The 27,169-nt window shown below is 38.6% G+C and overlaps 1 protein-coding gene across 2 annotated transcripts in view; it reads left to right on the forward strand.

The window, feature by feature from the left end:
* The window catches only part of GRM5 (glutamate metabotropic receptor 5), a 298,495-nt gene extending 271,704 nt beyond the window's left edge, over positions 1-26,791 (forward strand). For both annotated transcript variants that reach the window (XM_075140174.1, XM_075140175.1), the window contains 3 exons: positions 9,170-9,265; positions 10,829-10,990; positions 18,488-26,791. In XM_075140174.1, coding sequence (XP_074996275.1) covers positions 9,170-9,265; positions 10,829-10,990; positions 18,488-19,310 — 1,081 coding nt within the window. In that variant the 3' untranslated portion in view covers positions 19,311-26,791. The remainder of the gene's footprint in view (positions 1-9,169; positions 9,266-10,828; positions 10,991-18,487) is intronic.
* The last annotated feature ends 378 nt before the right edge of the window (positions 26,792-27,169 follow it).

Here is a 27,169-nt window from a genome sequence, read left to right on the forward strand (position 1 = left end):
AATCTTGAGATGATTTTTTTCAGAACCCTGAATTGAAATTTCTCCAAAAACCCCACCCTTTTTTTCACAGGAAATTTTTCAAACATCCCTTCTAATTCTGAATCTGATTGAAATCCATTTAAAGCACTGAAAAAACAATTGAACCGCAAATTTCAGGCTTGAACTAACTTGAGAGATCTTAGCTGTTACAACAACTTTTTCAAGGTCTGACTACTGCTATGTTGCGTTATCAGGAAAGCCCCGGGAAGACATTGAGTTTCCAGACAAATGGGGATCCCTCTCAGAATAAACCTCTGCCACTGTCACACACACCATGCCAAGGGGCTCCAAGACACAGTCCATGCCATTCCCATTGCCCAGATACCAAATTTTTGACCAGTTGAAAGCCACATTCATGAATAACTGAATAGATTTGAAGCCATGGCCATCAAGCTGTGATCAAATGTTTTTAGAATATGTGTGTGCATTACCAGCATGAGGATTTCAGATGTAAATGTGACAGATTCAAATTCCCTGTGCCTCAGGAAGATAAGTTGCCTGAGAGATGAAACAGGGCTGTTATTTGACATGGAGCTTTCAGTTCTGTAAAGAAGACGGAATACAAGAAAATCTGGGGAAGTTTTGTGGAAAGCTGAAGCTGGCTTGCATTCCTCACGTGTATGCCCATTGAGAAAGATACTGATCATGAGTTTCTGCCACAGCATATTCTATTGGGACACATTTCTTGTAGTACAAGTGCCAATTTTGTCTTCATTTATATGCAGCTTGAACAATTTCTTTGACACATTTTGAACGATGATAAAAGAACACTACGCTTCTCTTCCAAACTAATTTGTAAAAACTTTTTACTTACCAGACTTTGTCAGGGCATGGGTTATAGGTTCATACTCACAATTTTCACAACCAAAGGGCTGAGATGCTCTTGGTGATCTGATTGGTCATACGGTACACTAAGACTAACACTCCATCAGGTCTGTTGCCTGGCAAAACAAGGGAAAACACAGCTTTCCCAATCTGTAGAATAACAGTCATAGACTTCATAAAAATCATTGGTTCTGCAGTTTCTGCAGGTAGTTGCATTGGTTTACTCATAGAAACATGAAACAGAATATAGAAAAGGTTGTAACCTCACGATACTGAGCTCAAGACTGGTGTATCACCTCTTGTACGGAGCTATATCAGCAGCCTGGTATATGGCAGCATGGATTGCTTTCCTACTGGAGCCTGATGGAGGCACTCTGTCTTGTATAAAATAAACACTGATTGGAAAAGACAGAGAGTTATTTTTTAGCTTGGTGAAAAGAACAATGATTTTTAATGTCAGACAATGGCAGAAGAGAGACTCTAGCCTGGGTCTCTTGTACCCCACGAGTGCCCCATCCACCAGGATTTTATTATTAGCTTTACACTAAAAGACCTTCACAATTCTGGTTTTATTTAACTGCAGAAAAAAAGGGACATTATGTGAAATCCTGAAGTTTTATAGAATAGACAAATAATTTATTGGTGACTTTTAGTTATTTAAACTAATTCTTGTGTGTATGAAGAACTAACCAGGAGATTATGGAAGAATGTGAATCAGGAGAACTAAAGCTTAAGAAGTCACATTATAGAGATGACCTGCACCATCCTTGATCCGTAGCAGTGACCAGCTTTCAGCCATTGCTCATCTCAGTGCAATAAATCCCAGTGGAAGCCTAAAAGTGAAAGTGCTGCACAAAACAAGACTAGAGATTACAGTAAGGCAAAAGATGTCACTGAGAAATCATCATGTACCAAAAAAAAAGCTAATTTCTACAGATGCTTTTTAAGGGGACCATCGACTACAAATTGCACAAAAGTGCTTAGCTGGCTTTGTACTATGAGGCGATGGCAAAAAAGTGAAGGGTAAGCTTCTTACATGCGTAATGTTATTAGAGCAGGTAACAATTTACATGAGGTGAAGGTTTGGCTCAATGGGTATTGTTCTTATTTAAAAAAACAAAATCTAGCCATAGTGATACAAAAAGATATTATTTGTTTGCTTCATAGCCTTGCTAGAAAATAATTTTGATTCATGCAGGAAAAAAATATTTGACTCTTCAGAGGAAGTCATTATCCTTTTGACTGATTAGTCTGCATTTATTAATGAATCAGTTCCCAAATGGATCATTCAGAGCTATTTTAATCTAATATGCCACAAAAATTTAGACTGAGAGATTACTGAATGGTTTGGGTCCTTCATTTTTCCCTAAATAATTTAGTCTTGGTGTCTTTTTGGACAAGCTTGATATTGTGATTAATTAAACTTCAAATATTGTGAAATGACTGAAGAATATTTTATGAAACACGGTGAAAGGCATTAGGTCTGAAAGATTTTGATAAATTGCTGCTAAAACATTCCATCTGTATAATGAATTTATATTCTTCAATGCCCTGATTACAATGATTTTTCATTTGTGTGCAGTGCTAGTGTTGTTTGTTTTGAATTTTCCCCTCAAATTAAATTTAATTAAAATACTGTTTGATTGATATAAATTGTTTGGCTGCATTAACAGAGCACATGTATTCAAGCCTAATTTTTGGAATTATTTATATTATTAAGACAGCGTCCCCATCATTTTGAACCAAATATATCTGAACTGTGCAAATTAAATTGCATTGTAAACAGTTCCCTGCCTACTGTTACACAAATATGCTCTAGATTGCAAAATGCAGTCTTGCTAGCGTACTACAAAAAAAGAAAAGGGAAGAACAGCGAAGACGGGACCCAGCAATTTGATATCTTTTTTAGGGGAAGAAAGAGCTGAGGAGGAGTTTTCTGGTTTTTAACAGCAGTGTCTACCCCTTTTACCTTTTTTTTTCATCTTCAAGTCAGGCTCCCAAAATTCTGGTGACAAATAAATGTCACCATATGCTATATCAATATTGTCCTTTTCAGTCATGCTGAAGAGCATGCAGACAAGCCATGCAGATGGTCTCATGTCCATTAGCATCCATGATGTAGATCCTGTTGCAGACCTCAGCACAGGTTTGTCTACCAAAGGAACTTCTGGTTCTTTCCAGAGCAAACTTTGATATGAACTGGCATTGTAATTAATTTGACAAACAGAAGACTAGGACATCCACCCTCCTTCCAAGGTCCAAACAAGACATGAGCCAGTCTGTCATTATGGAAATACCTGTATGAATTACGAAGAACGGCATTTGTACTTGAATACCGATAGTTGGTGTGGACTGGTAAAAGAGCTGAAATTTCAGCTGACATAGAACTGCATTTGGTTACAGATGATTTTTAATAACTGTGACTGAAATTCAAGGCAGGTGTCTGTTAAAACATATAAACACAAAACTCTCTTTTAATTTGCTGTAGTTTTGATTATAGCATATATTGCAGTGATCATCCGGTTTGCTGCCAGTTGATGACTTATAACACAATTATACATCGCCAAAAAATAAATTAAGTCATTTTACAGTCCACTATTCAATAATGAGGTAGCAGAAAAAGAAAGGTTAAAAATCTAATAAACAAGCACTAAAGATGCAAAACATTAGAAAACAAAATAGAGTTAATATATTAAATATACAGATCCAAGCAATCAAAAGCATTAGAAAAGAGAAACTTCTTTCTTATAAGTCAGCAAAATTGAAAAATGTCACGTTAAACTCGATGCTAAGGTAAGGCATTGCAAAGCAAACCCCCAGCCATCCATTTCACAAACCTAGAGTAGTTTCTAACATTTAAAATGTTTCAGAGCAAATGAGGTGTAGCTTCCCTTTTTAACATCATGAAGGAAATAATGAATAAAGCAATGAGACCTTCCTATGGCATCTCTAGTTATATATACCTGAAGAAGACAGGACAGAAGTTCAGCATAGTGAATAGAATAGGTAGAACAAAAAGTCTTGTGTAAATAAGACCCTACTGTACAAAAATCCTATACAATGGTTTGTCCAACATTTCAGAAATACCCTTTCTGGAAGAAAGTAAATAAACATACTGGTAATATTTTGCAATCTTCCCTTAAGACAGTATGATGCTTTGTATATCATTCCACCAAAAATGTCATTTTAATTCACCAGCTGCAATTACACATGATTGCTTAATTAGAATAAGCTGAAAAAAAAAAAAAAGATTATGCTGCACTTGAAAAAAAAAAATTGTGAGTTTGGCTTTAAAGTAATTTTGCTTGCTGAAATTGTGCTATTAAGCAAACAATATTTATAAGTTGATTTTTTTTAAAAGGAACAAAAAGTGCCATGCTTAATAATATATAATTTATTTTAGCCATTATATAAATGGGAAAATGTCACACGATAAGCTGAGACCCCTTTAAAAGTATTCAGTGCAATGTGATGCAATGTCAAGATAGCATGACCAGTCTCACAGAACTGATTTTCAAGAACACAATATGTTTGTAGTTCAAAGCAGTCCCTATAGTAACAATGCTAAATATTTTTCATATTTCATTTTTTACCGTTTATGCAGAAATTTTCATACACATATCTTACCGAGTCTAAAGGCCAGCCTTAACTCTCCTGCTGTGAAATGCAAGTTCTTCATCATTTCTTAATATCAAGACCAAGTAATATTGCAGGTTAAAAATACTACTTGTATGTAAGATCTGACAATTAAAATATGTAACTGGGTCTGGAAAGGTGGATGGCTTTGTAACATTCAGCAACTTGTTCAAGTTCCACACATAAGCACATTGAAAAGGCTCTGTAAAAGTGATGGAAAGCAAAGAGACAATATTTCATCAATATACTGTAAAGCTTTCTGAATCCCCCCTCCCCTCCCCTCTCCTCCCCTCCCCTCTCCTCCCCTCCCCTCCTCTCCCCTCCTCTCTCCTCCCCTCCTCTCCTCTCTCTCCATTAATTTCACCTTTCAGGGCTTTAAAAAAAGTCTTGCTTCAGGTTCATTCCAAAATAGCCAAAATGAGAGGTTTGGGGCTGAAATAATAGCTATTACCTGCTTTGCTGATTTTTAACTTACGGGGAAAAGCTTGATTCAGAAAGAGCTTTAGACACCTAATACCATTTTCAGAATCTCAGACCAAAAATTGGAATCCTCTTAATTAACAAGGCCCTTAGGAATTAATCACTGCAATGCTGAACTTAAGTCCTCCATACATGATTAACCATTGCCCTACAATGAGATTTGGCTGTACAATCTCTCTCCTCGAAGTGTTTCTGTGGAAACATCACTTTTTCCACCCTTGCAAGGTACAGTTTCACCAGGACATTACTCCTGTGCTGATTAGAGCTCTTCTGTTCCTCTGGGGTTAACAGTGCCAAGCACACATTTGGTGCTCAATAATTAATAACATTTCTGCATGACAGTATGAGATTGCATTTGAGATATGGATTGATGACAGCTCTCCATCTCCTACACAGCAAATTAACTTTGCTTTGCATTGCATTAAAAAAAACAAAGATATCCTGAGATATCTTTTAGTTAGTTAAACTTTTTACTGAAAAAGGAGAAAAAAATCTTATGTCTAAGAGTAAAAGCCAGTTTCTAATTGCAGGGATTTTTTTTTACAGAGGACAGATTATCTAAACCAATTACTTTTCACTCTTGCAAGCACTTGTCTTTTGGTTAGTCTTTCTCAACTGGTGTAGTGTGGACATTTTAACAGAATCTGTGTACTACTACCCCATTCTACCCATAGATTATTTCTCAAGGATTTGACTAAGTCTTTGACCAATCTACACAGAAACGTGGGCTATGGCACATCTGGCCCACCAACATCCTCCAGATAGGGGATGTACTACCACATGGAATGGACTGCTGGTCAAGGCATCCAAGCCTCTGCATGGAAACCAGGAGAGAGCAAGGGCAGGAGGGGTCATGAGCACACCTGGGTCTCACTCTAACATGAAGTCAGGACCTCCAGGATACCAGCACCTAGTTCTAAAGTATAGGCATAGTCTAATAAATATATCTAAAGACTATCACCTCTTGTCAGTACAGGGGCCCACACCTTCACCGGAAAAAAAAAAACCAAAAGTAGGGGTCTACACATTAAGAGATCAAAAACTGGTTTCTACAGCATTGTAGTGGATGATTATTGGTCTCATTCAGGATGATGATTCCCATATTCCCCCTTTATTTCCCATAGCATCCATCAATTTTGGTCTACAAGAGGAGTTTTGTTGGGAGGTGAAGAAGGCAAGGAAAAGGTCTAACAGTCCTTCAAACCCAAGCAGTCACGCTGGGGTTTCCTGTCATGTATCACATGTACATCTAGTTCACTAAAAGCCAGGGCAAGTACAGACATGGTTTCTCTCAGCCCAGGAGTAAATTTCTTTCTCTCTACTGATCCCCTCTGGAGAGCGCAGAGCACGGCTGTGCAAGGTAAAGTGATGTGGCAAAGTATTTTGCAAATGGACAAGCACCACAGTGACTGAATTACTGGGAATTACTTCCCAAATTTCCTGTCACTGACCAACACTTATAAAACATATTAGTATGTATCATTAAGCGTTTGCTCTTAAGACAACTCACCCCTGTGCAAAAAAATGACACAGCCCACAATGCCACACCCAAAACCCCAAAGAAACACTAAAAATGACCCAAAATCTTTAAAATCCTTCAACAGAATATAGTAGCTGCCTTTCTGCAAAGAAGCAAAGTCTTCTTTTCCTTTTCTAACCAATACATAGTCCTGGAATTGACCCTGAGAAAAGAAATCTATTCTTGCAAATACTGCTCACACTGTAGTGTTTTATGCCTCCTCCATACACCAGCTGAAATACCAAATTAATTTTCACATTAGCATTTGTTATGACAACTGCAAAGAAATGTTTGAGGGTTTTTTTTCTCCTCAGATTAAATCTTTTAAAGCAATCCTTTGTTTGAACAACCAGAGAGGGGACATTTTTCTAATGCAAGATATCCTGAAGCAAAATCATGTCCTTTATCTGCTCTGAAAGCTGAAAACCCTTTTTAGTCAGAACCTCTGGTGTCTCTTTCCAGAACGGTCATGCAAAGAACTTTGCAGCTTCCGTGCACTGGTTAGATGCACTTTCCACATTAGGAGGGTTGATTAGAGTTTGGTCACTCATAATTACATGGATATTTAGCACTGCATGGATGGCAGTGGAAGAGGTGGTATGGTTCAAGGCTTTGAGGCATTCTGTGGCCACATACTATTTCTGATGGTGTAATTTGCTCTTGAGTGGATGGAAAAACTTGAGAGATTCATATCAGTCTCTCCGAGATCCTTTCCACTGACTTTCATGGCTGTGAAATTTATACTAATGACTGGGGAATGGGGAATTTTGGTTTGCTTTTTTTTTTAATCTGGGTCACATGCATCCTAACCAGGGGTTCTTCAGGATGGAGTTACCGAAGACACTTACCTCCTGTTTCCTTCTGTTGGCTACTTTTTATTATTCAATTTTCTGTGAGCATTTAAAGTTTCCAAATTCCTTCTCTTGGTCTTGACTTTTTCTCCTTCTGTCTTGTTGGGCACAGAGTACCTCTTTTGGTTGTCAGGTCTAAATGTAACTGTGTTTCCTTCCTGCTCTCCCTAAACTCTACTTTCTTTGATGTCTAACACCTTCACCCCAACTTTATTTCCTTTTCTTTCCTGTCAAGTTTCTACACATTCTTTTCTCTTTGCTCTTTGCTCTTTCTCTCTGGCTACTCTAACTGAATTTGTATGATCCAGCTTGACTTCCTTTGTATTTTTCAGTGAATTTATCTACTCTCTAAGGCCCTCCACTTTTTCCCCTGCTCTAGGAATCGACTTCCTTTTAATATGTATGTCCTGCGCAAGCTTCATGCCTATCTGGGAGCACTGCATATACCGCACTCTGGATTGCCTTAAAACCTTGGTAGCCAGTCCACAAAGCTCCTGTTGTTCCTTCTTTCAGTAAGGTTATAATTTGTAAATGAAAGGACTTCTCTGCACTGAGCACACCTCTTTTTGCTGTCTCCGGTTCACTCTCAGATTCACTAAGCTTCTTCTTCAGTTATTTATGCAATATGCACTGCCTCTGAGAATCTACTACCACTGCATCCAAAGTTTAGCCTGACTTTGTGTGCTAGGGTTATTTCTCTTTTACAGGGTTGTTCTCCTCAAGGTACCTTTTGCTATCTAGATCCCATTAATGGACAAGCAATAAATAAGTCATTTATTCTGTAATGTTAGCAGTGTTAAAATGTATAGGCTTCTCCACACAGGTGTGTTAAATACCCACAATGCACCTCATAGCACGTGGGAATGGGATCTCACAAACTCTTTGAGAAGACATCTGCAGGCATGTTGTCCAGATTTTATTAAAGCATTTAAATAGGTATTTCAAGATCTGGCACAAAAATTTATACAATTAGGGTGAAATTCACCACTAGGAAGAGAGCCAGCATAAGACCTCTTCAATGCTTACATCCCAATTAAGTGCTTCAGAGCGTAAATGATGACCAGGTCTTATCCTGGTATCCTATCCAGGGATTAGTTAGATTCTCAAGTATTAAACTGTTTACCCAAGTGAATTTTTCATCCAAGTGCAAGGTATGGTATTTAAAACATTTATAGTACTGCACAAAACATTTATAGTACTGCACTGGGCTCTAGGATTGGGATTGATCTCGCTTGACTTTATGTCTACATCTCGGCAAGTCATCTAGCCTCCTTTTGTCGCCAATGGAGAAAGGCCCATTCACGACATGAACCGTGAGCCCACCCAAATTTTATCCCAGCAATCAACTACACTGGTGCTTGCTTTCACAAGCAGAGGAACAAGTCAAGTGTTACAGAGATGGAGGATCAGAGAAAAAGATTAAGCTGGGATTGAGAACGTGGCCACCAGCGGATTTCTCACTGATCATTAATTTAAGTGTTGTTTCCCTTAAACTGTTTAGCCAAACATTTTGGTCTAATTCCAAAAAGTATTAAAGACAAAAGATTAGCATGTTATCTATTCTGTAGAATTTTTTAGCTCCTCCTATATATTAAAAAAAGAAAATGGTGAGCACCTCTCCTGCATAGCCCTGTTTGCTTTAGCAGAGGTCTGGGGTTTTATGCAGCTATTCCACCGCTCCCACGGCTGCTTTGCGCTGTACCCCACCACTGCCACAGTAACGTTCATGTGCATGGCCCTTTGCACAGCAGCTGTCACAGAAAGCTGAGCACACAATCACTTCTTTCTGTTTGCTCCTGTTGTTGTCGTGATTTATTAGGTACAAAGGCAGGAGACTGGCCCCGCACAAGTCGGAAATAGAGTGTTTCACCCCAAAAGGGAGTATGGGGAATGGTGGGAGAGCTACAATGACCAGGTAAGCAAACAGCAAGTGGCCTTAGGGCAGTGTGATATGTCTGTGAACAAGAGGAGCAGCCCTGGGACAATGCCAGGCCAGATCCTCTGTCTGTAATTCCTGTGCATCCCATATAGTATGTTTAGAAAATAAAAAGAAAAAAGAAAACACATGGCCACTGCTGATTTCTGTGTTCCATCCGACCACCAAAAAAACCCCGCACCGTGTTCATTTGAGTGATCCAAACCACATGTCCTGTGTGATGTTGTTGTAATATGGTGCTTTGGGGAGGAGAAACCTTACACCCGACTCATTAATCCAGTAGAGCAGCTGAAGAGAGGCAGCATTCAAACTTGGAGTAAGCAGCTCCAGAACTCCCCTGGAATGGTGGTCCCACTACATATTAGCTCTAATCAAAAGAGCTTTTAAAAAGAGCAGGGAAAAGCTGATTGATGAAAACATTTTCAATATGAAAATGTTGGTTCTTCTCAATCAAAATATCTTGTGGGAAAGTGTTGAGTTTTACAGTTGTTTTAAGGAAGGGTTTCAAACTCATTTTAAATAGAGTTCAGAGCATCTTTTTTGTAACTTTCACCATTTCATTTAATTTAGATATTTATTTTCTTTTTTTTTTGGCCGTTATATATTGCATAACAATATATACCAATGTTATAATTTTAATGAATATCCAATACTACAATTTTTCAGTGTTACTGGGATGGACTGTTTCAATATGGCCAATCTGCTGTTTTTGTATTGAAGTATTTCAAACTATTTCAGTCTGTGAAATACTTGGAGATTTCAGCTATTCATCTCATTTTGAGTCCAGTCAGATTTCCAAATGCTGAACTCTCCCATAGGACAGAAAATCCATTTCTCCAGACATCTCCATTAATAAATGAATAAGCCACATGTGTCACAAATGGTTATAAATCTTCCATGAAACAATGATCTTAATAAGATTGCATCATTGTGTTACATTCTACAAGTTAGAAGCATTTTGTTTACCATTTATTAAAAGATCTACTCATTCCTTATCGACCGCCATAAGGTATTTGTAAACGTAACCTTAGAGCACAGCATGACCAAATTATACCTTTACTTTTCCCAAGTGTTACATCACAGGTGAATTTTATCATTCCAGGAGGGTGTTCAGTGAAACACTTGCGCAGTGTTATGTTCCCCTTGGGTACGACAATATTCACTCATGTGCATAAGGCTATCAACTATAACGCCACATAGCACACACCTGGGGGACTCCTGCTGTTTAAGTGACATCAGGAACATTCGTCGCTGAGTGTTGTACAAAATGTATACACGCCTGTTATTTTTTGTCAGCTGGGATTCTGTTTCTTGTCTGTTTGTTGTTTGGATTTTTTTTTTTCCTGCATTGCATTGCCTTCAGTGATATTTATTCTTCATTTAAAAGCTATCTGGAGTCCCTATATAAGAGAATTTTGAAGAGAAGAAAAGTACATGTAAATGTCAAACAACTGTATTTTGTTGTACAGTATTCAGCTCTGTTTTGCCTGGCCATATATATACACTTGAAAAACTTCTTTTTTATATTTTGTATCTTCACAGTGAAGAATCTGTTTGCATTCCAGACTGTAATCGATCTGAGTCAAGTAGAAAGGAGAAAAAGGTTCCTGTTAAAGAGGATGCCCTAACAGTCAAAAAGACTGGAAACTGTGTCAGTCTAATAGTTCCACAGCAAGACTGTCAGCTGCAAGACCTACTCAAACAGTTAAGAACACCTGCTGCTTAACAGAGAGTGCAATTGCATTTGATGGCTGTGTTTTGTTGTCTCCAGCCACAGTGTCCTGGCCAGTGGTCCTTGTCAAATTTCATGACCTAAGTAGAGTTGCCATGGAATAGCCTGGAAACCATCCAGAGAGAACGTAGATGTTGCAGCAAGGAAAGTAGGTGCTATTCTCCGGTCTCAGTATCAGACCAGCGCTAGAAGTCATTGGGATGAAGTGCAGATGGAAAAAGACAAATGCAGGGGTCTGACCATTTGTGAATAATGAAAAAATCTCATCATCTCATGGGATGAAGAGGTCCCATGATACTGACCAAATCCCACTTACATCCTTTCAGTCTAAAAAATGCTGTGCAATTTCATACTGGGCAGTATTGTTCAGCTCATGTTCTAAAATCCCTCGTGCAATATTATTTTTGTATTCCAACCCTAGTGTGGATAGTTTTCACATCAGGGCCTAACTATCATTATATTTTAGCCTTACAAATGGCTCGGGATTTTTCAGGATGAAAAGTGACATAAAAATAGCCGTAATGGGTACACTATGTGATGCTTTGTAAGGCTATTTCTGATTAAGAGAAGTTACTACATCCTGCATCACCTGTCAGCATCATTCACATATATCTGATAAAATCAATTATGGAACGGGATGTTTTATGGGGCTTTCAGAAAGCAGACATCACAACATCTTTTTTTTTTGCATTTCTTGCATCACATTTGCATTTCTGATTTGATTAAATGCAACAAATAAGAAACTGCTTAATAATTCACAAGAGTAATTTTTCTGCTGGTAAGTCCCATGTGCATAAATACCTCTGTAATTATTTATCAGGCATGCCAAACACGTGAAATTCCTTCAATTGTATGCTCTTTGCAGGGGATAGAATTCAAATCAGCCTTTGTTTCTGGAGATACACTGGGAGAGTTAATTATTTCTTTTGGTTTTTTTTTTTTTTTTTTCTCTTGTGCACTGCTTGTGCTCCTAATTTCAAGGTTGGGTAAGCTGATGGTTTCTATTCTTCCCAGTTTCCTTTCATACCTTTAACAAATTATCAATGAAAAAAATGAAAAAACAAGTTGACTAAGCAATGTTGAAAGCATCTTAAAGCTTTGTGCCTCAGGAAGCAGAACTCACAGTTCAAGAGGTGTCATTGTCCACTCTCCATCCTGTGAATAGGATGCTCCAGTGTTGCAGAGATGTGCTCAGAGATGCTTGAAGTGACATTTTTTGCATGAGAAGCAAAACCCAGCACTAGCTGCCTTAATTAACAATTGCAATGGGGTCACAGTAATAGAGGAAAGAAGTTACATCTGGTATCAAAATCATTTTTGCATTTTGGGTCATGATAATAGGTGTCCTAGAAATGTTTCATTCGGATACAGACACTTCATTTCCCATTCTAACCTGAAATAGCTGCCAACGTTAGTGTCACTGGCAGCTGCGCTGGGAGGTCATTGGCAAAGTTTCTGTCCATCAGCGCTCTCTCACTTTGTAGTTTCCTTCATCCTTATAGATTTAAGTCATTCATATAAATGTCAGCTGTGATTTTTGTTATCAATAGATTACAGGAAAGGAGTTATCAATAGATTACAGTTCATGGAGTAATATAAATAAATGCCCTTGCTGCTGTTAACAGAAAACAACTCTCTCTGCAAAATAATTGCAAAATGTGTTGTTTACTTCTAGAACTCAGGACAGGACAAAATGAATCTTTGCCCTGTATCATTCTTCTTTTATGTTTTGTTGTTATTTATTTCCATAGAACAAGCAACATGGAAATAATTTAAGCTATATGACTTGAGTGATATATCACTAGCAGACTATTTCTGTGTGGCAGAATTGGTTTTCACCCAGGGAAACAATTATATAGGCAAGTAGAGGTTTCCTTAAAAGCTATTCAAAATGGCAACAACATAAACCATTACAGTGGTAGAACTGCCCTAGTTTAGACACCTTAGAGTTCTGCGTCCAGTTTTAGCCAGTCATCTAGGCTGTCCTACACTCCCAGGAGAAACTATGACTTTTTCATACAGGTATACTGGAGTTTGCCACTTCCACCACTTATTTCATTTCAGTGTTTTTAGCGTGTTGCAAGGCACTTGCGTTCTCCCAAGAAGAAGAACTTGGGTCACTACAAGTAAAATGTATATTGATCTGAGATTAGCTCAAGTGACAAGACAAGAAACAAAATGCACATGCGCCCGTTCTTGCATGCATCACAGGCACACACACAGATCATCCCTTATGAAGAGTCAGTTTTTAATTAAATCTACAGATAACACACAAATCCTTTTCAGGCAGAGTAATTATAACATTGAGTCCTTAGTCTTCAGCAGAAGACTCTAAAAGGACAACAGCTTCTTATTATTTTTTTGAATAACGAGAGCTCTCCTTGGCAGAAAGTTGTATGGACTAAGTTAAGTACAGAAGTTTATCCTGCTTACCATTGCCAGCTGTTTCTGTGGATAAGACAGAAAGACTTCTCCCTTAAAGACAGGAGAAGACTGTCCTTAAGAAACAGGCTTGGTCTGCACAGTGTTGGAGCAATAACTTAACTATGTCATCTTCTCAAAAAAAAGAAGATACTGCTTCAAGTTTGAATGCAATGCTCCAGCCATTGAAACAACTAAGCATAACTTTGCTGCCAATTTTAGCTCAATAAAATTTAGACCAGTGTTCTGAAATATGAACTTTCATGCATGGAGTTATAAATTAAAGAATTTAAAATCGTTCCTTATTATATTCATGTGAAAACAGGTTGCAAACTGATCAGTTTTGCAGTTTTGCAACTGCAAAAAGATCATATACAGGCCTCCATCAAGTTACTGTCCAGTATCTGTTTTCAGGTACTGATATTGGTACGTGATAGAGAACAAATACTCCCTTAAATTTTTGTATTAATCTCTATTGATTCCCCTTGTATTCCAGTTTCCACTGGCAAATAATACTATGTAGCTATGCGTTCTAAGCTTTCTTAGAAAATAATAAATTCCATAATTTTAAACTTATTTTCCTATTTCATTTACAGATATGAACAAGAGAATAAGTGACTTATTTTCAAATTACATAGGCTTTCAGTAACTGTCCCAACACTAGTCCCTAGGCACTTATCATTAGAATTAATTTTAGCAACTTCACGTAATTAATGAGAATGACACCCTTGCTAAAATATGAGAGTTTTCAGCTGCTGTGACTGTCAATTCCTCTTCCCATTTCTCATTTCTTCTGCATACCTCACAAAACACATTTGCTTTAATAACATCTGGCTAAAGAAACCCTGGTGGCAGAGCTATGCACCATCTCATAGCTAATCATACCACAGAGCAAGAAATGCTGAAACAAAACTTCTGCTCCCTCAACCAAAACAAAGGACAAAGTGATCTATTCTAGACAGCAAAAAAAAAAAAAAAAAAAAAAAAAAGTGGAAGTAATTTCTTAACACCTAAGTGGATAAAAAGCAGTTAATATCCCTTATGAATACAGAACAAAGCCCTACAAACAAAACGTAAGTGACTCTAAAAACATTAAGTAAGGGGAGAAAATGAGAAAGAATACTAATTGCTATTCTGTCAGCAAGTGGACAACTGTAGAGGAAATATTTGAAATATCAGAGAATTCAAAAGCTCTCTCATTTATATCACTTTCATTTCTTGTACATATTATATCATGGTAGGTCTAGCAGGCTGGGAAAAAGCCTAGCTATCAAAATCAAAGCAGCTTTTAGTAAAGAGACTGGAGAAACAATTAGTGTGACTGGTTCTGAGGAAATCCTCTCATACATAAAACTGAACATAATTAACCTATAGTGAAAGAAAACAAAAAATGTGCCATGCAGAAAGTTTTGTTTTACCCAAAAAAAAAAAAAAAAGTATTTTGCTAACATTTTGGTTTGGAAATTATGTCACTGATTGGTTAGAGTTTGGTTTTGTCCAGATATGACCTGTACTCTGCTCTGCTCTACTCAGCGCAATGGGCCAGCAGAAAAGCAGAGTGGGGTAGAAAAATATGGTTTCAGCCAAACTTAGGAGTGGAATACCTTTGGGAGCTCAAAAGTATAATTCTGCTGTTCTCATGTGAGGGAGCCAAAATCTTTTTGAAAAAAGAAAACTGCAAAATTTCACTGACTTAACTTTTCCCATCATCAAAGGACCATGGCAGAGCTGGGCCTAATAAATGTAAACAATTCCATTAGTAGACATCATAGTCTATGGCTCTGATCTATCTTTATTTCTCTATTTTTAAATTGTGTGCATTGCAGTGGTTTCCAGTTAACTTGTCAGAGTAGCAACATGCAGTTAGAGCAGAATCGTAAAGCCCTATCACTGGAATTTACCCATAATCTAGCTTCATACCAATATATGAAAACAAGCGGTGCTCCTTTCACAGAGGTGATAAATGATTGCACACCTCAGTCCAGTGTTGACTTTGTAGTAAGTACGTGCAGCATGATAAAGTGGATGATACATTTCTGAGATAACAATTCCAATTATTGCTGGGCAAACTACTGGGATTTTAACTATAGAGTTCATTCCTTTCTGATAAATTGCTGCTTGCTTCCTATTCAGTTTTTTATATCAAGAAATTTGCAATGAATAAGGGTCAAGTCTTTCAGGCTTTTGCACAAAATTTACATCAAACAGCCACCGGGTCTCCTTTAGAGCCCTAGGATCTCCACGAGAGCCACACATACAGCTTGATTACTCTTGGGCACAGCTCAAAGTCAGTAAACGAGTGCATCAGCCAAGACTGACCCAAAACTAAACTGGGATTCAGGGGGGCTGGTGACAGCTGCTCCATTGAAGATTTAACTGTCAGCTGCCCTTGCCCAGGGCTGGACATATCCCCAGATTTCATCCTTTTCCTTTCCCCAGGCTCCTCAGCCTTGTATCCCTCTCTAATAATTGTCTCCTGAACGGTGACCAGGGAGGGAGTGACATGTTCCCTTCACAGCCTCTTACAATCTGACCTTCAGTCAACTGAAAACGTCTACGTGCATTTAGTGCTCATATACACACTAAGCCATAGGGTTTAAACATCTGTACTAAGCCAGTGCCTGAAGTCAGGAGGGGTGTTAGAATATACCTCTTTCTTCAGGCAAGCGTTTCTATTTGCATTGGCTAATCCTTCATGTTAAAGGCATTTATTTAGCCTCTGTGGCAAGCAGGTCTTTCACAGATCCCTCTGAGCTCTGAACTCAGCAGGATTTAAGAGACGCCACCAGGTAGGACACCCAGGACTGGAACTAGGCCCTCTCTTTCTGCCGGATAAAAGTTAAGAGTGTCAGGTCACCCAGCCTCCTATCGAGCTCAAACTCAGGAGGAGCCAGAAGGAGGTCTCATGGTCATCATACCAGAACTAGAGGCAAGATCTCGCCTCCCAAAGGATCCAAATCCTGCTCCTACTGCAGGCACTGAGCTCCCACTGAGCTCAGGACTCAGCATGACCAAGGAGCCAGGGCTCTCAAACAGTTCTCAACACCCACCGTGTATGTGTTCCGGTGAGAGGAGCATGCAATCCTCAGAGGCAACAGTTTTCTCTGGAAGACGTTAGTCCCAGTTTCTGTTCAGCTCAGAAGCACATCCACAGAGATGCAAAGAGTCAAAGTGATCAGCGCTACAGGCTAGATTTTGCTTTTCCCGCTTGCTCTGATTGAGGTACAGCAAAAGGAAGGGATTGTCTGAACAGCAAGTTACAAGCCACCAGCTGTTCTGCCTGGCATTTTGAGGGTAGGTGAATAACTGTTAACTTCCAAGATCCAGATAACAGCCTGGTGATCACTGCAGCAAAGGGGTGAGCCCTTATGTACTCATACAGATCATCTCCCAGTCTAGCCTCTCTTAAAATACCACTGGTTTACGTTGTGTTCGTCTGCTGGATTCTGTCACGCTGCTTTTGAAAGAGAAAGCTGTTGGCGTATGTTGTGTTACATGATCCATCGTAATTCCATGTAATGTAATCGTGGATGTGAACCTACAAGAAAGTTTTGTTTACACTCAGCACACAACTGTTTTTTTAGATGACTGAAAGAGCTATTAAACTGATAGTGTGTGGCAAGCCTCCACACAAAGGCTGGTATAAAGTCATCTGTGTTTAGCATACTATGTGTCTTGCAAACTGTTACACTGCAGGCTAACATGTGTTGAGTATATCTATTTCAGGCTTAAAAAGCAAACAAACAAACAAAACAAATTTGTGATACTCTGCCAGGGTCTCCAATGTGGTTGTCTTTCCAAAAATCCTAAATGGCTGTAGCAAATGTTTTGGAAACCAAAGTGAATTGTTTAAAGTTCTGTTGCATTTTATATATAAATCACACTTATTCGTATGTGGAGACTATGTTTTTCCTGTTGACATCATTTCAAAGTCATTGTCTGTTTCAGCTAAGAAATATTTCTACTGGTCTTTCTTAATCCCAAGAAATACAGGTTAATGTATGTATAAACACAGCTCATCAGCCTAAGGAAGACATAAAAGGAAAGGAGTGGTTTCATACTACGTGTTTATAAATGCCGCAGCTAGCTTTCTTTAGGTAGCAAAAGGAGAAAAATAAGCAATTTTGATAAAGAGTAGGGTATGATGGGATCTGAAGAGAAATTACCCTAAGAGGACTCATTTTGCAGGAGAGTGGAGCAAAATGTTTATTGCTGTCTCGAAATTCAGGTCATCCTGAGGAGTTGCTTGTATAGCTTGTCCATTATTTCTTTCCTGCCAGGAATATAGTTTTATTCTCTGAGTTGACCTGCAATTAAAAAAATTGATTTCTTTAAGCTAGTGGTGGCTAACTTACCGAGTACCTTGATGAAGAAGAGGTTACCCATTAGAAGTGCCTCTCCGCCCACAACCAGTATAGCCTTTTTCTGAGTATTGCTCCAGTACTTCCAAGTACTGGGATACAAACAGATTTTTTTCCCAGCCATAACAGACTACGCTTCTCCATCTCCCAATCTACACCCCCCGCCCCATACCAGGAATCCATGGCTATCATCCTACAGCAAGCTCCCAGGCCAGCCTACATACCTGCCGCCTGCAACCCAGCCAGTCCAGGTCTCTCATCTATTCCCTTCAATCATTTACCTCTTCCTCACTCCTCCATGCATCCCTCAGTCCCACAGCCGCTCCTCCTGACACCAGTTCAGTAGAAGGCAAACCATCAAGCTGCTCCCTCCCCCAAGATGGACGCTGCCTACATCCCGAGGGCAGCAACAGAGGCGTCAGCAGTGGCCATGAACTAGCACAGAGTAGGTCAGGGCTAGATGCACAAATGTCCTGTGAAATGAGCTGGCACACTCTGCTGGTTTTCCTGGAACATATAGGTATAAATTATAGATATAGATGTGTTGCAATAGATAGATACAGATGAAATTACAGTCAGCTTTATGATGCATATAAGCTCTGGGACACCACATACCCATGGTAGGATACAGTGATTACATTTTTAACTTTGATGCAAGTTACCATCTTATCTCATTTCTGTTTCCAGCTCTAATGGGAAATCAGTTTCCTGGGCCCAGAATGAGAAAAGCAGCAGAGGAGCACACCTTTGGCAGCGGCTGTCAATCCACATCAACAAAAAAGAGAATCCAAATCAAACTGCAGTGATCAAGCCTTTTTCTAAAAGCACAGATAGTAGCCGACATAGTAGCAGCGCTACATTTCCTGAGGCCAGTGCCAAAACGCTTTACGACGTTTCGGAAGCAGAAGAGCAATACCCAGCTCAGTACCGACCGCAGACTCCCTCACCTATCAGCACCTTGAGCCACAGAACTGCCTCCGTTAGCCGAACAGAAGATGATGCCCCTACCTTCCAGTCAGAGCCTCCTCAGCGAAGTAGCTCCTCTCAAGGCTCCCTCATGGAGCAGATCAGTAGCGTGGTTACTCGCTTTACAGCCAACATCAGCGAGCTGAACTCTATGATGCTTTCAACAGCCACTCCAGGGACAATGGTGGCCACTCCTCTTTGCTCTTCATACCTGATCCCACGAGAAATCCAGCTCCCTACGACAATGACCACATTTGCAGAGATCCAACCGCTTCCTGCCATTGAAGTCAATGGCGCTTCGCAGTCAGCTAGGAAACCTTCAAATGGCAGTGTCAAAGAAGGCACTTCAGAGACCCCATCAGCCAAGCAAGACCTTGAGGAGTTGGTAGCTTTAACTCCTCCTTCTCCTTTTAGAGACTCCATCGATTCTGGAAGTGCATCTCCCAGCTCTCCGGTTTCCGAATCAGCTCTCTGTATCCCGTCCTCCCCAAAGTATGACACGCTCCTCATCAGAGATTATACTCAAAGTTCTTCTTCGCTGTGAATGTAGTTCAAGACAACGTTGGATCTCAATGACTACAAGCAAGTAGTGAGGGGACAACCAAGCCTTCAAGATCTCCAGTGTTTACGCAGATAGAGTGAGAGGCATTGGGTCATCTTGTGAGAAACGGAGAGGAAGAAGAGGAATTACTTAAGAAGTGGAAACATCAGATTAATTATGCTGTTTTAAAGACAAAATTACTCTTGGCAGATTATCGTGGCCTTAAAAAAACATGGGCTTTTCAGAAACACTGAATCTATTTTTGAGGGCTTATAAGGAGTCTGTTAAATCAGTTACATACCAAGTGCTTTGCTTTAGTATTACAATGAACCGTGTGTACAATATACGGGGTGGGGGGAAACTAGATTGTAAACAACTGTACAATGGTTTGTTTGTTTACTCTGATTCCTTACCCAGAAGTGAACCTTGATCTTTTATCAAGAATAGAAGACCAAACATTGAATGTACATTTTCTAACAGACTCAAATCTGGGACCAAGCTGTCAAGCTTTCTTTCTTTTTTTTCTATGAAGATCTCAAAAAGCAGTAATGTATGTTCAATAACTACCAAACTTTTTGCTGAAGCATATTGTGTCCGTGATACGTTACACGTGGATAACACTAAGCTGAGGCTTTGCAGTGAGTGACTGCAATGTGGAGGGCTTTACAAGTGACTTCTCAACCTACACATTTGTTTATGAAGTTCTCTTCTATCAGTATCAAAAATTTGATTTGTTAACATTGGATTCACCTTCACAGCAAAAACCCCAAGGAAGATTTCCTGACTATTTCACCATGTTGCCAACTAATAATGAAGTAGCAAAAAATATTTTCTGGAGTACTGTTTTGTAATTCCCTTATCAGGGCAAGTTGTTGAGGTGAATATTCTCTTTCTAGCAGCACTACCAAGCTATATTATAGCCGCACTCCCTACTGAAATTAACACATTTTTATGGACGTTCTTATGCTAACACTACCAGTTAAAATACTTATTCGGGCTCCCATAGTCTCTGCTTGTAAGGAACAGGTAAACATCCTACGGATTTTCTCCATACTTTGAAAGACAAAATTCTAGGAGACCAATCTGGATTATGATGAATGCTAACTGTCAGTGGAAATGTTGTCATAATTCATATATAGGGGGAAAAAACCCTGTCTCAAAATCTGCTTAGAGGTGATTTAGCTACTCTTTAATAAGCAACAATTTTAACTTTATTTAGCTGCTGATGCCTTGCAGCTATGAACTGTGACAAAAAAAAGAAAAAATACTTTCAAAGCAATACAGAGTAAAGGTTAAAACAGAGAAGACCTAATGAGATATGAACCAACAGAGTCTTTCTTTGTTTCTTAGCAACTCACAGAAAAAGCAAAGGGATTCCTCATATTTTTTTCCTATATCAAGGTAGTACAGTTTAGTGCACTTCATACTGTCACAGCACTTTTTTAATACAGGCAGGGAAGAGTTTTAAAGTTTGAATAGAAGCTAAATACTTTTTGATAGGTGTAGTTACATAGAACTTGTAATTCAGGCCCTAAACGCACACTGTATTGGCTCCCTCCTTCATGACATAGCTGTCCTCAGGTGCCAAACTTTTATGGGTTTGTTTTATTTTATTTAAGGATAGTATGAAGCGGTGAGTGATGTACTTCAATTCAAAGTTGAGTTGATGTAGCCTTATATAGAAGACAGCATCATGGAAGGGAGCCTTGAAATAAGGCTGCTATGTTTCATTTTCAAAACCTTTAGATCTTATTTCTTCAAAGATAACAAATATTTTGCAATCAAAATTCATACCCCCTTTTTCTCCCCCATGTCCAAAATAATAAATATTTGATCAAAGAAAAAAAGAATGAAAGCACATTCACATACTTTAGCAAAAAGCATTTTCTATTCCTTTGGGAAGCTAGTTTCACCATTATGTGCTGCACCCCAATTTGCTGCTCAACAACATTAAAAATAAAAGTAATAGGTGACTGAATCCAGGCTAACACCTCACAGAGATACTCTAGTGACTCTGTACATCCTGCACAAGGCAGTGTTATCCAACAGCAATCTGTGGGCATGCTTATTTTGCCAGTTACAGTCGCTTACTAGCTATGCCTATAGCATGAACCGGCAGGTCACAAAACAGCTCTATTCCAGAAGGCAGGTGGATACACCAAGTCATGACTGTAGGTCCTTGTTGCTTATATGTAGTTCTGGCCTCCTCACACAACTGATTAGCACAGACTCGGTTCTGTGTAGCTGTACGGTTTCCAGACCAGAGCTCGGTTTTGCCCTCCTGGTTCACAGTATTAGCATGTCTCATCATTCCCTACCTGCCCATGTCTTTAGGAGAAAGCATCTTCTTTCACAGGTTACAACCCAGATTTAAGAGAAGGGCATATCCAATCAGTCTGTGACACGAACATTCTCATTTAGGGAGTCTAGACCACTTAAATGTTGTTCATGGAAGACATATAATAATATATGTTTCCCATCAGTGCAATATGTTTTGATATATACAGAGCGTACTGAGATAATTAATGTGAATTTCAAAGGGATTCTATTACTGTTCTCTTATACTTTAAGCTGTTGATCAATGTCCTTACTAGAACATTCTCCACCTTGATCTTTACCTAGCCTTTTAGGTTCCCATTTCCGTAGTCTTTTCTTATGTTGGTGGACACTTAATATTAACGTATTCCTGCTAAAATCTGTGGGCTTCACTGCACTATGAAATAATCAACAGTGGAAATAAGGATTATACAAACGACATAAAAATCTTTTCTTAAGAATAAAATTAGTAAAAAGAAGTGAGAAATAGAAACTGCCAAACCATGACTCAGCATAAATATACCTGTTCTGCTCCCAAATTGCAATTCTGCACAATCCTGGCTATAGCTATTGCTCAAAGCTTCTTGACAACTTTCGTACGTATTGCTAAGATGATAAATTTATGCATGTGCGCGCATGCACACACACACATACACACACAAAACCCTCAACCTAACACCTGAATATAAGTTTTAAGAGGCTAAAACCCTAATGTTACACAACCCAAATTTTAAACACTTTTGCTCACTCTCACTTTGGGAGGAGTCATGCATCTTTTGTATATCCGTTAGCCAGGGCAGAAATTTTAATTGCACAAGGAACCAAGGATGGACCCTGCTGAGATTTTACCTCCCTGTTGTCAATCTATCTTTAATGAAAGACAGGTCAGCTTTAGTGGCATTTAAAGAAGTCAGAATCCATTTTAATTGTACAGGGTGGAACGTGTCAATGTCACCTTGTATGGTATGTTTGGATTTCAACAAAGGGAGGAAAGGTTTTTTGGGGAAGAAGATACAATTATGTAGTGACTGTTGTAGTAATTCAAAGGAGCCCAGTGGGAGATTTGCAAGACTGGAAAGTCCTTTGATAGAAGCCAGTGGGTTTGACACAAGAAAAAAGAAAATTATGAGTGACAGACATTATGATTTCATTATGCTGTTTGTATGCTAGTCTCTGTTTAGGACATTAAGATATAAGGGCAGGGTTTTTCAGACATAAAAGCAAAGGTTACAATCATGAACACTTTCCAGTCTAACTAAAGAATGTGCAAGTACCAACTGAAGGGCTTGAAATTGGCTTTCCATTTAGCGCTGCTGCCAGAAAGGGAATTAAAGGAGTTGAAACAATTGTCATTCTTGACCACAGGGACCTCGGAAAATCACCTGTTTCTTTTGTACTTGAGGCCAACCCTGAAGACTGAAGGTGTAACCACCTCTGGAATCTGTGCTTTTGAAATAAAGTAAATCACTCTGGCAGGCCAGTTGGGGAGAAGTATTAGCAATACTGAAGAAGAACTGTATTTTTTAATTGGCTCTGAAGAATAATTGCATGACTTTGGAGATGTGCTTCCTTGTACTTCTATCTGAACATTTGGTGCCTAGACTCTTACAGATACCTTAGACCAGAGATTTTTAGATCACGGTCCACAAACCACTTGCTGAGTTTTCATGGGAGCCTGGTTGATCACAAGGTGCTGGCTTCTTCCATTGATTTCCACCTACAAAAGCAAATTAAAAGTTAAATGCTAATTAAAAATTAACTTTTAAAAGTTTTAAAAGCAGAAAAAAATGCTAGCTTGCTTGGATGTTTATTCAGTTGCTGTGTTTGCAAAAGGAAAACTTTGTGATCAAAACTGGGAGAATAAGATCTCCAAAGAGAGTAAATGGGAAGGCAAATCCATGATTCAGACTCTGGATAATAGCGGAGTTCACCTGGGGATGTTTTCTTTAGAGAGACCAAGACCATTCTGAAAGACAGCATAGCTGCGGGTGTAAATTCTGTAGAGGAAAGTGTGCAACTTTGCTATTCTGCTTAATACATCATTTATGAGGTGAGAGGAAAAAAACATGACAAAATAGAAAGCATACAAAAAATGTCGGCTCCTTAGGGAAATCAGAGCACTGTGCTCAGGATTAATAATGTAAAATGACTTTTTCATTGTATTGGAGACCGGTTAGGGCTGACCCAAAAAAGGACTTTGGTGCCTAAAGTTAGGATTTCAGCAGAATTTAATACCTACATTTAAAACTCAATTTTAAAACCACTATTCAACTGCCACCATATGTCTGTGTATGCTCAGAACTACCCTGATCTTGACACATCTAAGGATCTTTGCACATAACTCATGCTAAAACCCATCAGGGATCCAGAAAACAGCAGTTCCTAGGTTAAATCTCTGTATATCCCATGAGTAAGTACGCAGAGTGCATAGCACAGAGGCCAAGAGGATCATACTCCCTACAAAACAGAGTAGAAATCATCCTTTGTTTTAAGGCTGTAGGTCTGGTTATGCTGCTGTTTTTATAATAGCCTTGAGGTTAGAGCAGTCAGGCAGAAGGCGAGAGACCTAAATTCAGACCCAACCATTGCCAGAGGTGATTGAAATCTTCCTGCTGGCTGGAAAGTGCTCTAATGACTCTGTGTTGGGGCACCCTCTGTTCATCTCAGGAAGGTAAGTTCACAAGATAGAAATAAATTCAAGAGTCCCAGAGTAGAAAAGGAACAGCTACTCTGTACCTTGATAGGACATACACTTGATATAATTAGGCATGGTATGTGACCATTTAATATAAAATACTTTAAAAATCTCGGGAGCAGGAACCAGGTGAGTATTTTAATCACAAAGAAGTGGAAACAACATTTTTTCTGTGCTATGTATTGGCTCAAAAAGCCTTAGATACTTCCTTGAAAAGTGCGTTAGTGACAGGAGGGGAGGACGTGCCCTTCCTTACCTCTGTGTCTGCAACCATCTTGTCTTCCACCTGGAGTTCTCAGACCCCTCCATGGAAAGGGAGAGTCTGAGTCTTCTTGGATAGGTGAAGGAATTAAACTTGGGCTTCCCACTTCTCTGAGACTGCAGAAAAAAGGGACTCATTTCATTTTCCTCCAGCCATCTTTTACAAAGGCCACCCATCTTTGAAACAAAAATTATAGCCATGTCCAGAAATGGGTCCCAGTTGAAAATTAGTATTTTCTGTGCATTGCATCTCCATACTGGCTCAAGTAATCTCAAACAACTCTTTCCTTGTTTCATCGCTTTCCTGGGCACCTAACTCTTCTCACAAACTTCACAGTAAGGTTAGACATTTAACAAAGGGTTCTGGTCTCGACACTAGAGCCAAATAGTATAAAAAAATAGGTATTACACTGTGTGATTTTAAGTGCTGAAGTCCTTTACTGGCATTGGCCCTTAACCTATTGAGGTCAATGGAATCACTCCAGATTAATATCCATGTAAAGAAAATATAAGTTTGACGGTGGCCAACCAAGTCTAGATCTTGGCTATTTGCTTCAGCAGAGAATGATAACGACAGGATGTTCTTCCCACTTTCGTTTGAATCAAACAGCAGATGTATTTTATTAGGTTCATTCTTGAAGCAACTTGCTAGGCTTGGTGAATAGTATCTTCCCACCATTCTTCTTTATCATTGCTACTCTAGCAGGTATCCCAACAGGAAAATCGTACTTTGACTAAATGTGTTAAAGGATGTGAGAGAACATGTCCAAAAATAAGAAACAGGTCACAGTTTTCTGGCAGTTTCATGAATCTCATAAAAGGAAGTCAATACTCTTCATGAACAAGAAAATCATTCATCCGCTACCCATTTCAGTGTGCACTGCACATATAAAAGACTTCAGTTGGATTATCTGAATTCACCTTTTTTGCTACAGTTTATTATTATACCCTCTGTTCAAATCTCTGCAATTGCCACTTAGAATTTTACACTGCGAAAAGGAAAAAACATACAGACCAGTGAAGCATAAAGGTAAGTAAAAAATTCATCTAGGGGATGAATTGGTGTATATGGCTGGTTTTGTCTCATCTAAGTAAGGACAGTACAAATAAAAAATAATCATTAAGTCACTCTGATCTGCCAAATGGGAACAAATATACTATGTATATTACATGTACTAATAGGATTACATGGCAGCTGCTGGTGGTATTTGTAATTAGAAATCTATATAGAATATAGATGTTTTAGAGAGACGGTGCCAATTCTAAAAGATTTGTGTGGGCTACAAGTGCTTGTAATTATTTTTTTTAATTTGCTAATAACTTATGAACAACTGGTTTCAAACATTCTGTGAGCGTTTGTTCTTTTTTATGTTGTTGCTGCTTATAATATTAAAAAATAGAGAATGTAAAGTTATTATTTTGATGTGAACTGAAAATGATTTTTCATAAAATTTAACATTTTTATCAGCTTTGGTTTTGCTTTCTACCTGTAAAAATGTAATTTATTTTAGCATTGAAAAATACATTTGCTTGTTTCTCGATTGTCTACATCATGTTATAGTTGGTGTTTATGTAGAGTCAGGTACTTTTTGAACAGTATTAAAAAAATTCTGTGATATGACTGAAAACTGGATTTTTTTTCCCTCTCAAATACTTACAGCTATGTTTTCAGTGCATTTTTCTGCAAACCAGGTGTGCCTGTACACAATTATAATCTTTCTCTCTCTCTCTCTCTCTGTTGTTTTAAAGGATTAACTTTACCTTGATAAACAATAGTTACATGCCATTCTAGTATAGTTTGATCTTTCTCTTTCAAAAAAAAACACAATCTCATTGATGAGGCATATGTGGATTTTCAGGTTGAGAAGAAATAGTATAACAATCTAGTCTCAAACAACAGAAAACAAAGCTGTTCAACTGAGAATTCCTATATCAAAGTGTTATTTTTATAGCTGTTGTAAGAAACCACATTACTCCTACCATTGCAGGTTCACATTTAATCTTGAATTGCAAACAGAACACCTGAGAAAATTTTCTATATCCTTTAATAATTTGGTTTCTAGTGCTTTGCCATTGTCACCACTGGAAATCAATGTCTTACCTCAAGTCTGGCTACATTCTGTTTCCAACCAATCGATTTTATTTTACTTTCCCTGCTAAATGGAAAAAAACAAAACAAAACAAATCAAAACAAAACAAATGCCAAGAACTCCCCCCCCCCAAAAAAAAAAAAACAAACAACAGCTTTCCTATTTCAAAATCCTCTCCATCCCATTCCAAAATCTGGTCTTACTTAAACTGGGCATGAATCTGGAATAATTGCATTGCATGCAGGGAAGCAGCAGAATGTGAACTGCAGCCCTCAGATAAAAGACTATCATACACACTATTTTCTAAACACATCTCCATAGAGACTGCTGATTTGTTTCATTTGCTGTTGAAGAATTAAGGGGAATAATTTCATGACACAATGGTAGATAAAGTGCCCATCTCCAGCTAAAAATAATGTGAATTCACATCGTGTCTTTGAACCACCTAAAAGTCCACATCCCAAAGTAAATTCTTTCAGTGCAGAATTCCACGACAGTTG

Source organism: Calonectris borealis, chromosome 1 (assembly GCF_964195595.1).
Source record: "Calonectris borealis chromosome 1, bCalBor7.hap1.2, whole genome shotgun sequence".
In the NCBI taxonomy this organism is placed as follows: domain Eukaryota; kingdom Metazoa; phylum Chordata; class Aves; order Procellariiformes; family Procellariidae; genus Calonectris; species Calonectris borealis.